The sequence below is a fragment of the Electrophorus electricus genome, chromosome 4 (genome assembly GCF_041902795.1).
Source record: "Electrophorus electricus isolate QZ-2024a chromosome 4, ASM4190279v1, whole genome shotgun sequence".
Classification (NCBI taxonomy): Eukaryota; Metazoa; Chordata; class Actinopteri; order Gymnotiformes; family Gymnotidae; genus Electrophorus; species Electrophorus electricus.
This window is the reverse complement of record NC_137500.1, coordinates 36,978,323-36,990,000: the sequence shown is the minus strand read 5'-3', so window position 1 is coordinate 36,990,000 and position 11,678 is coordinate 36,978,323. Positions and strand designations below refer to the sequence as shown.

Below are 11,678 nucleotides of genomic sequence, written 5' to 3'. Positions count from 1 at the left end.
ACACACACGCGCACACACACAGAGACAGAGCCAGGGCAATTATTTCCCTTCAAGATATGTGTTTATTTATAATATGTCTGGGTGTATATGTGTATCGTATAAATGTGCATCAGCATGTGTGCATATACAGAGACCCTAAACTGAGCATGATGGTCTGTAACTCAACAGGGATGTTTGGATACTCACTGAGTGGGAAGCTTTACTCGGACTATAAACAGTGCTTAGCCAGATAAACTAACACTGACGCCACCACTACACACCTCTGACTGCTCTTGTACCTCAGAAACACTCCCCCTGCTCCCCTCTCTGCCGTTGTGACAACCCCGCGCTTGTGTTCGCCGGGTAAAGGCCACTTTCTTTCACTGCCCTTACATTTTTCCCTTCTCAATCAGCCACCTTCTGCATGAGTTTGGTTTATGCTACCACACACACACACAGAGACAGAGGACAGCTCATCTTTGCTATCCTCGAGTGGCAGCAGTAGGGAAGGACAGGGACAATGGCCTCTCTGTGTCCACTTCTAAAATACGCTAACAAATGGCATTCGGCTATAGCTCAGTCTGTTGTGAGGCAACATACCTCCTGATTTGCTCTCTAACCATGGCTGCTAGGGAGCATACATTTCCCTGACTGTATTTGGGTACATTAAATTTGAGAAACAAAATGTTTACATCTGCAAAAACATTACTGAACTTTGGTGCAATAAATGTTTATAGTGTGTATTAAATATATATAGCCCAAATATATATATATATATTTTTTTTAATTATTGATTTATTCCTTTTTTTTTTATATATGCAGTCCATTATGGTCTGTTAACCAAACAGGCAACCATAAATTTCTTAACAATGCGTCATTATTCCGGGCTCTGATTCACCATCCAGACAGGAGTGCATTACTGTGAATAATAATGGTCATGCTCTCTCGCTTCCCACAACCACTTACCCTTACGTTTCGCTTTACCGAATGAGCAGGGCAGGATGTGCCCACTCTTCCAGGAGGCTTCGGCAGTGTCCCCGTTCTACCTTCCCTGGCTATGGTGACCTGACTCCCAGAAAGAGGCACTGTCACCCGGCACTGCAGCTAACGAATGCAGACTGCAGCCTAATTGCTTGCCTGTTTGAGACGACAGGGTTTTTCCGTGTTTTAGCCTGCGTGCAAAGTAACTCTGTCTGCAATGTTGTCGTTACTGAAGCGATTCATTACCTCATTACCAGATCGCTGAGGCATAATCTGGTTCATAATGTGGGTTACAGGTGATAGGGACCAGAAGGTCATTTGGTTCTAGTCCAAATTAGGCAAAAATGAAAGGTTACAGGTCTATTGCTGCTGTTGCATCAGAATTTGTGAAAGTCTTAACCTTGCCTCTAACTTTACCTAAGGGAAATTCAATTTTAAAGTGAAGTCTTTTGGAATCATCCCTCATAAAGGTAAAATTTAATTCTGTAAATGCCCTGTACTTACTACATGCCTGTTATGTAATTCTTCAAGATAACCGCTTGCCTGAGAAATATTAGTCCATAAGTCGCATCAGCCACAAAAGAGTAATGTCTTTATGCAAACAGGTGTCAGGCCATGTACAGTACGGAGATTGAATTACCATGGAGTGCTGGAGCTACCGAGGACAAATCCATCCTTGTTTTCCAGTAAAAGAAAACCAATTTCTGTTTGCAGAGTTGTGGTCTTTTGTTGATGGCAGCTTTTCACTGGATGTGAATGCAGCTTTCACTAGCACCTCCCAATATTACATTTTTTGTTTTTAATGATGGAAGCATTGTTTGAATGCCAAAGAAGGTTTGGAATGAGCACATGAAGAAAGAAAATGGAGGTAACAATTGGCAGCGTGTTCGGTATCTGCTGTGATATTATGCTGAGAAATGTGTCTGTGTTGTGGATTAAGTGCAGTGAATTAGCAGTGTGCTTCTTCATGAATACATTCATTGATGGTGACTTAATGCCCAGCTTTGCTGGGCACCTCCTCTTCAGTAGTAAATCACTGAGAGAAATGCCATGGTTCTGTAGCCTAGATGCTCTTTCATATTGCTGTTGTCTAGTGTAACTACAGCCCAAATGATTTTTAAATGATGAAATATCCGCTCAAAAACTGAAAACGAACACACGGGGATTAGCGCTGTGTTTCATTATTCAGGCCGTAATAGTGGAGCCTGTTGGCGGGGTGCGTGTTCACAGTGGAGAGAGACGGGGAAGGGGATGGGTGGGACCAGGATGGTCAAAACACGGAAAAGGTTGGAAGTCAGGCCCAGGTGGCAATCTAATTCTGCAATGATACGGTCAGTCACCATGGACTGAGGCGTGAGTGGAGCACTTTAGAGCAACCCAACTTGAGATTATCCAGGGCTTTTACTGTGGGGCGGGGACAGAAGAGAAAGGATGGAGGAGAATGCAGACAGACAGAGGGAGGGAAGGAGAGAAAATGATTGACTGTCACCATACTCCTTTGCTCTCAGATATCTGGATGGCCTGCGTATTTGAGGGATTTGCGGGGATGACTCACGCTGACAGATAGATCTGTTATCATTTGCCCACACATGGATTTCCATCTCCATCTCCACATCTCTTAACCTTTTGAGCTTTGTGCACATCTTCTGTCCTTCACTGGGTTCCATCCTCCAGTTCAGACATGCAAGACCTCAGCGAGAGCGTGAAAGCTAATGCTGGCCACCACGGATAGATGACTTTACAACTGAGTGTAGAGTATGACCTAGTGCTTCTAATTGTAGTGTATTGATTGTGCTTTGTTCGGTTACGCTTACCATTTGAATGGTTATTGTAGTTTTGTTTGAGGGCAGCAACTCTGTGTTGCTTTTCTGCAGCTCTACAGCTGTCACACACGGGCCACGGGATTTTAGTGAGTAAGTGAGTGAGAGATTGAAAGAGGGAGAGAGGATGAAAGGTATGGAGATGGAGGTGAGTGAGAGAGATCAGCAGTTCACTCGTAGAAATCAGTTTCCTAATGGCAAATATTTCTGCTTTGGTTTGGTTCTGTCTCTCAGAAATTATACAGTACAAACGTTGTCCCCAGCAGTAGCATAGTTTGACAGTTAATCAATTTTCATCATGTATACTATAAAAAAAAAAGCTTTTTGTTAACAAGTGAAGCATGAATTGTCTTGCAAGTAAATATGTCTCATTTTATCAGCCTGTGTACAGCTTTTAGGTAGACTTGATCATTACAAGTCAGGTTGTAAAAATGTATTTTTAAAAAAGGTCAAAGAGTGAATTCTGAATGAATCAGTAGTCTTTGCACACCAGGTACCTGTAAGAAAAATGAAAATGTTGGTCCCAGCTTCAGGGGCCCTGTTTTGTCTAACCCTCTCTTTTCACCAGCTGTATCCTAGACGACACGGTGAGATTCAGCCTTCTGTGTCACAGGCACGTGCAGTTCCATGCCAGGCCGACGTGTTCAGGGCTGCTCAGCTTGTAGGCGCCAAGAGAAAAGCGTAGCCTGTAATTAGCTCGTTACCCAGACACAGCTCCATTCTGTCTGGAATCTCCAAATATCATGAATGCACTCGAGCCAGCATTTGGCGAAAGCTTTGTTCTCTTTCTCAACGTAGCTTTGAATTAGGGGTTTGCAAATTAAGACACTATCAGCACTGCTGGTTTCGTGTGTTTCCTTTCAGGACATAAGTGACCCACTTTTGCACTTCCTATACATTTCTATTTTCCGGTGACAATTTTCTATAGTCCAGTTTTATTGCAGAAGTGTGAATGTGAGTGTTGGTTTTGTTTGGTTTCGCAGCTTTGACAGCAGCAGCAGGCCGTGGGAAGATGGAAGTGTGTAGTTTTCTTCTAGACCAGGGAGCCCAGGTGCAGCAGGTGAACAGAAGAGGAATGTGTGCCCTCTTCTGTGCAGTGAGACAGGGACACTGGCAGGTGAGACGTACCAAAACACCTCTTGCATTGTGGCATCCAGTGTGAAAAACTCTTTTTAAATCACATTCTTGTATCATTAGTTAGACTTATGAGATTTATGCATAGATGCACAGCTAAAGATTTATGCATAGATACACAGAAAATAGAAATATCTCATGACCTAAATATAAAAATCCCAGCAAGTTTTGTGTCACTAATAGTTGGTTACTCTCTCGTTCATGTGTGCGTGCGTGCGTGTGCGCGTGCATCAGATTGTGGATGTGTTGTTGCAGCACGGGGCAGATGTGAATGGCAGTGATAAGCAGGGTCGCACTCTGCTAATGGTGGCAGCGTGTGAAGGCCATCTCAGTACTGTGGACTTCCTCTTCTCTAAAGGTCAATTATCTTACATACCAAGGGCAAAGGTCACAGACCACAGTAGAATTGTCTATTCATGTGCTTACATCTACATTTTAACATCATATTTTTTTATTATTTACAAGATTTGTAAAATGCATATATTCTCAGTTTATGGTGTAGTTTACCTTTTAACTTTTACTGTTTTGTTAACATTAATAGCAATGCTTAATATTCAGTCGTGCATACTTAAAGGAGCAGTAAGTAATTTTTTTCCAGTGATTCTTGTTCACATTATTAAACAGCCATTATATTGACACCTAGTGGCTTGGATGTTTCAGAGATTCTATACTAAGAAGTTTTAAACATGGCTGCGTCCATGTGAGTGACCAGCTATGGATAACCAGTTATAAACAGCACTTACAATAGATTTTTTTTTTCTAGAGAGGTGCACTTTATAGAAAAATAAATAAAAATAATAATCACTTTCATAAATATTGTTATGGTAAAAAAATCTCTTATTGCTCCTTTAAGAATCTGTGAATTTTCTTTGTGGTATAGAGCATTCAATCCCAATCCTGACCTACAGCCTGTAGTTGTTTCTGTTGCTGTAAGTGAGACTCTACTCCCCAGGTGCCTCTCTGACGTCAGTGGATAAGGAGGGGTTAACGCCTCTGAGCTGGGCGTGCTTGAAAGGACATAAGAACGTGGTGGAGTTCCTGGTGGAAAAGGGTGCAGTTATAGACCACTCAGACAAGAACGGACGCACTCCACTGGACCTAGCTGCCTTCTACGGAGACGCTGAGATTGTGAGTTATCTGAAGAGGGGAATGTCTGCATTTATACCAGCTGTTAACAGTGCTGCTCTTATTGTTTTATTAGTTAGCGCTGAGCCTAAATCAGAGTGCATGAATTGCATTTATCCCTGATGATGATAATGCAAAATTCACACAGTGCCAATGTTGTATATTACACAAAGTTTTCTGTTTATATTGTTAAATGCACAACATATGTGCACTTATCACTTCTTATCACTCAGGGGTATCAAATGCCCCATAATGAACAGGCTGTGCTACTGTAGGATTAGCCACCCCCTTATGTGTATTTAATAGTGAATGGAAATGGGGAAAAAAGGAAGAAGAAAATAAACACTCTTACTTGTAACAGAGTTTTGCAGATTTTTTGTCATTAAGGTCCAGACATGGATATGCGCACCTATATCGGCCAGAGCACAGTTCCTCCTGTAGAGTGCTTTACATTTGCGGTGCTCCCTGGGTAGGTCCACTACCTGGTGGAGAGAGGAGCTGTGATCGAGCATGTAGACTACAGTGGCATGCGGCCCCTGGATCGAGCTATAGGCTGCAGGAACACCTCAGTGGTGGTCACGCTACTCAAGAAGGGGGCCAAACTAGGTGAGCATACTGGGAGCAGGGGGACTGGGCAGCTTTACTGGCTTGTATCAAATGTGTTAATTTCTTTGCTGAAACAACTTTCAGAGTATGACAGAGTGACCGCTTTTCTGCAGGAGAATTGCTGTTCAGGATCAGTCTGGAGTAAAATCACACTTATGTGACAAAATAAGGAAGTGTCAAAGCACTAGTTTGCACTAGTAATGAATGCCTCATACGATACTGTGACGGAGGTATTTTATAGTATTGTCACTGAGATTTTTTTCATATGGGAATGTCATACTAAGGTTCTCTTATATAGTACTGTCACTAAGATTTTATCGTATAATAATAGTGCAATATTGTCATATGATATTGTCGTGAGGAATTGTCATCGAGGCACTGAGTACTGCATTTTCTCTTTCTGATAAATATGCACACACACACACACACACACACACACACACACACAGGAACAGTGACCACTAACAGCCCTTCTTGGCCACTGTGATGAACAGCGCTGGCTCTGTTGTGACACTGCCACTGAGAGCATTGCCATACCAGAATAATAACTGCTATTCACATACATTACCCTCACAAATACTATTTAAATGACAGCGAATAGAATTATGGAGTAATGAACTAGCGCCAGACAGAGAGGCAGTGGAATACAGAGGCAGGGTGTGACGGGGTATCCTTTACTTCTCTTGGTCTTCATATTTCTTTGCATGCGTTGTTTTCATTCTCTAGCTAGTCTATTAAAGTTTTGTACCTCGATAAAGTTCATTTAGTTAGAGATTCATGGGAACTGCAAGAGCTTGAATTAAATATATAAAAACATTAATTGCATGAAGGGGCTTTGAATTCAAAGTTATAGAAGATGTCATTCTCTGTGCTCTCAGTGCAATGTGTGTCGCCCTTTATTTCGTTTCTGCTGTTTCACTCTTTTCTCTCTCTTAACTGCTTTCAATAAAACCCTCATAAGGCCACAGAGCGTCTCCTTATGACCGAACAGGTATAGTCTTTAGGTAACTTTTCTCTGAGCCACTATCTTAAGTGAGGTTTTAACCACTTGGTATTTGAAAGGTTAGCCAAATAACCCACCTTGCCCTCCATCTGCAACCCAGGTAACGCAGCCTGGGCGATGGCCACGTCTAAGCCCGACATCCTCATCATCCTGCTACAGAAGCTCATGGAAGAAGGCAATCTGCTTTACAAGGTAAGGTCAAAGGGCAATGTTCAAGATCCAGCCTGAAAGTCAGCTTCAAAGAGAGCCTGGAGATTTGTGATTGAACCTGAGACTGATGGGTAGTTTGGTAGTCTGTATTTGGTAGTCTGTCATTTTTCTTGTTTTTTTTTTTTTCACCTTTGAAAAAGTTACACTCTTACATCTCAAGTCTTAAAGCCAATGTTGGTCTTGTGTGTGTGCTTCACCCGGGGCTAGATATCACATATGCCCCAAAGCCTCAGGTGCTTGGTGCATTTCCACAAGCACCTTTCAGATTAGATTAGACCTTTTTTTTCCAGCAGAGAACAGATAGATCAGAGGTCTGATGTGTGATAGTTTAGCAACAAATCTCCAATTCCACTCTCATCTTGGGGGACTAATTAAAATAGAAATGAGGGTTTATTATCTTCACTTGACTAATTATGCCCTCTAATCCATGAAATATGTCATTTGAAAATAACTACTGCCGTTAAACGGTTCTTATCAGAGGAAAAAAGAAGTTGAATAAAATGAAAAGATAAAGGTGATGTGCATGACACATGACTGTGTCAGAGAGGACCGTGCTGGAGAAAGGCACTGATGCACAGGGAGCGTGCAAGATGCACTCAGGCACTGACTGACCACCTGGATGTTCCCTCTTTCATTATTTTCACTTTGTCTTTCCACGTCTTTCTCTTCTTTCTCTTGGTCTAAATGCGTACTCTGCCCCATGCTTTATTCTCTCTCTATCCTTTGTCTTGGTCTGAATGCCTTTTCTTCTTCCCTTCAGAGAGGGAAGATGAAGGAGGCAGCTCAGAGGTACCAGTATGCTCTGAGGAAGTTTCCCAGAGAGGGCTTTGGTGAAGAGCTGAAGGCGTTTCGAGAGCTGCGAGTCTCTCTGTACCTCAACCTTTCACGCTGCCGCAGGAAAACCAACGTGAGCATCTCTCTCTTTTTGTCCTGAACCAACAGAGCTGCAACCTTGTAATGCATAACATTTCTAGTTTTGAGATGTTTGCTGGTGTAGAAGATAATCCTTATAAATAATCCTTACACACCAGACACAAGGCACATCTTGTAGATGTACCTTTGGAGTTTAGAACCCACCTACTGCCATTCTCAGTTTGTGTTGGCCATCATCCAGCTCTCCAGCCATGGTCGAGAATCTGGTTAGAAACTGACCGGTGATAAATGGGTTAGAAGGTGGCTAACTACTATGCTAAGAGATGGGTCACAGTCTATAACTACTCTAAAGTGCACCATTAAGATAGGTGTATCTACCTGGCGTAAAGTGGCCAGAGAGTATAGGCACATGGTAGATGTTGCAAATCAGATGACTGGTAAGTATAATGATTATATCCATTTATATATTTAGTTTTTGTGTTAGAATACTACAGAAATGACTCAATTATGCATAATGTGCTTAGCAGTATACATATTTCATCATTATTCAACCTAATTGAGTCTTCTGCTATAAAAGCCTGCATGGGTTTAACTATGTTTGGTGTATTGTGCAGTATGGTCATTGTCCCCACAGGAATATAGTCATAAGAGAAACACAAAATACATGAAGCACTCAGAGCAGAGAGCAGACTCACTTTAAAATGGCCCATGACACAGCCACAGCCAATTTTCCGTCCAGGCATTTGATTGATGGAAAGATAAAATGGCACAATGCTCTGAGGAACAAATTGAGGCCATTAATTATAACACACATTTTTCTGACCAAATTACAACCCGTGAGTCATCCCTTGGTTGCCCAATCAGATTCTAGGGTTAGCATTTCTTCTCTGACATGCTTTGAGTACTGGCCTAAGCCTCAGACCAACTGGCTTTGTCATGTAACTTGTTTGAGTTTCTCCCTTGCCTCCTTCACTCTCGCTGAGTGGGCATAGGAACAGTGTACGTTCACTTCCCTGGTCTTGCTCTCTCACAAGGACTTTGGCATGGCTGAGGAATTTGCCACAAAGGCCCTAGAGCTGAAGCCCAAGTCATATGAGGCTTACTACGCCCGGGCCCGGGCCAAGAGGAGCAGCAGGTACAGTCCACCAGTTCTCACACTCTCAGCGGTTCATTATCAGTTCGAATAGGTGTAGTTGACAGAAGCACAGAGTGGAACACAGAGGCAGGGTGTGACGGACTATCTTCTCTTGATCCTCATATTTCTTTGCATGCGTGTTGTTTTCATTCTCTAGCTAGTCTTTTGAAATTTTGTACCTTGATAAAGTTCCTATAGTTAGAGATTCATGGGTAGAAATTCTGTGCAAGAGCTTGAATTAAATATATAAAAAAAACAATAATTGCATGAAGTGGCTTTGAATTCAAATCCCCCAGTTATACAAGATGTCATTCTCTGTGCAATGCCTACCGCCCTTTATTTCACTTCGAGCCCAGAGGTACAATCCACCAGCTTTCTCTACATACTGTTCTCAGACACACCTGATTTTACTCATCAGTTAATTATCAGTTTGAATAGGTGTAGCAGATCAAGGACATCACTGGAGTCCAGAGTCTTTCACTTTCTACCTACCCTCCCATATGCTTTTCCTCTATCATCTTTCACATTCATTTTCATGTTTTCCTACCTTTCTCCTTTCTTTTGTCTACATATGTTGCTTTGCTTGGTTTTATAGACAGTTTACTGCAGCGTTGGCTGACCTGCATGAGGCGACCAAGCTCTGCCCCAACAACCGCGAGATCCGCCGTCTTTTGGCCAGAGTGGAGGAGGAGTGTAAACAAATGCAGCGTGTCCAAAACAAGCAGCAGGGGGCGTCGAGCCAGCCCACGGCCAACCACGACTCTGACCACGAACGTGAAGAAGGGGAGGAAGAGGACCTGACAGAGAACAGTATAGGGCAGGACATTGATGAGGAGGAGTCTTCTCATCTGGACCCGCGAGCTGAGGCCTGGTCACAAAACATCTACTCCTTTAACCGGACACCGGCAGACTCGGCAGGGGCCGGACAACAGGCCGGCCGACCGAGCTCTCCCCCATATGCCCAGAGCCAGAGACAGCACCAGCGAGACCCAGTGGCCCACAAGAGCCTGGTCCTGCAGCCTACTAAACAGGCCCAGATCGTGAAAACCAACCAGCATCTGAGCTCCCTCCAGGCCAGCACAGCACGGTCGGCAGGCGCCAAGACCCAGCCGCAGACCCACGGCCCTTCAAGCCCACTCCCTGCCCGCCACACGCTAAAGGCGGGACCTGGCATTGACATTGGACCTCTATCGCCCCCTGGCGAAGACAAAGGACACCCGTCTACTGCCACAGGCCACCACGAGAGCGAGGGCGTGCTCCTGTCTCGGGCATACCCATCCTTCAGCTCCGGAAGAGCTCCCGAGAGACTCTCGGCGCATTCTGCGAGCTCTTTAGAGGGCCTGACTCTGTCAACAGCACAGGAGCTGAGGAAGGAGTCGGCCCAGGGAGCAGGCTCCGGCTCGGGCTCCCAGACGGGCAGCATGAGGGTCTCCAGCTCCACCAGCAGCCTGGCGTCCAGCAGCAGCCTGTCGGACAGCGGGAAGCTGCAAGGGCCGGACGTTCGCACCAAAACGGGCGTGGACAAACCCAAGCCTGTCCAGGGAGGCACTGTGGAGTACAAACCCCGACCCTTTATGGGCATTATGGACAAAACGGCCCGGTTTCAGCAGCAGCAGCAACAGCAGCAGCAGCAGGTCCACCAGCCGATGGCACGCAGCTGGCATAGTCACTCTACAGACAGCCACAGCATGTGCCCTGCAGGCCTAGCAGGAGGGACCAGTGAGTTAGCGTACCCCAAACCAGCCAGCACTTACCACGAGCAGCTCAAGGCCTCCTCTCAGGGAGCTGCTATGGGGAGCCTGCACAACGGCAACATGCACGCTAAAGAATTCGGTGACAAGTTCTGCCAAGCCGCCACCTGTTACAAAGAGTCCAAGCCAGCTGTTGCCATGGCGCACTCATACACGGACAGCAAGCCCAAGCACCCCAGCTTAGCCCGAGATAATCCTGCCATTCATGTAGCTTCAATGAAACCAAAGCGATCCTTTATTGAATCTAACGTATAGAGCCTATTCAGAGTACAACTGTAAACCATCACTCGTTCCTTCTTACAGTTTTTCTTTGCTCTTTCTTTCTCATGCATATCTACAGGCAGGCATACACACACACACACCTCTTTATAATTAACAAAGGGATTTAGTTTTTTTGTTTTTCCACTTGGATTTGTGTTGATGTTTTCAGGCTTTATCACTAAACCATGTTTAAATTTTACACCATGTACAAGGAGAACTGCTCATACCTGAATTGGTCAGGTTTCGTAAAATGATTGTGTTGTGTGTCCCACAAGGCCACATGTATGTGCTAAGGGCCTGTTCCAGCAGCACTGGAGACGACCTCACTGAGAGGATGCACAGAACGCAACACGCAGCACTTTACAAACCATTACTGCAAAATTGTCAAGTGCTCACAATGCGCGCACACACAATGCTTATCAGTAGAAGCTTATTATATGGACATTACATCACTGGTGCTGACAAAAGATAAACACAAATATGGGAATGAATTGTTGGAAGTGGCAGTAGAAAGGTCAGTAATGACAGGCATTCCTGTGTTGGAAGTGGAAATCTTTAACCACTAGTGCAATGTTTTTTGAATCTGGTTAAGAATACCAGTTTTTTTCCCATACTCTAACTCGCTTATTTCAGCTTTTTAGAGCATTAAAGAGTCTTTCCTGAGCTGAAGCAGGCAGGTTACAAGGCAAGGAACACATGAAACTGCACTGTAAGGATTTCGAGGAACTGCTCTAGCTTTGTAAATAGTAATAGTGTGTATTTTTCAACCCTTTTGTTTTATGTGAAGGTCTGCGTCAGTG

General features: G+C 44.1%; 1 protein-coding gene across 4 annotated transcripts in view; it reads left to right on the top strand.

The window, feature by feature from the left end:
- tanc1b (tetratricopeptide repeat, ankyrin repeat and coiled-coil containing 1b) overlaps positions 1–11,102 on the top strand; it is a 110,591-nt gene extending 99,489 nt beyond the window's left edge. For 2 of the 4 annotated variants that reach the window (XM_081713599.1, XM_035536467.2), the window contains 9 exons: positions 3,764–3,897; positions 4,149–4,272; positions 4,867–5,042; positions 5,513–5,645; positions 6,607–6,636; positions 6,749–6,840; positions 7,619–7,765; positions 8,766–8,866; positions 9,462–11,102. In XM_081713599.1, the coding sequence (XP_081569725.1) occupies positions 3,764–3,897; positions 4,149–4,272; positions 4,867–5,042; positions 5,513–5,645; positions 6,607–6,636; positions 6,749–6,840; positions 7,619–7,765; positions 8,766–8,866; positions 9,462–10,872 (2,348 nt within the window). In that variant the 3' untranslated portion in view covers positions 10,873–11,102. Of the gene's footprint in view, positions 1–3,763; positions 3,898–4,148; positions 4,273–4,866; positions 5,043–5,512; positions 5,646–6,606; positions 6,637–6,748; positions 6,841–7,618; positions 8,867–9,461 lie in introns of those variants that run through there. The other 2 variants (XM_035536469.2, XM_081713600.1) reach the window with 2 other exon arrangements.
- Positions 11,103–11,678: the final 576 nt, after the last annotated feature.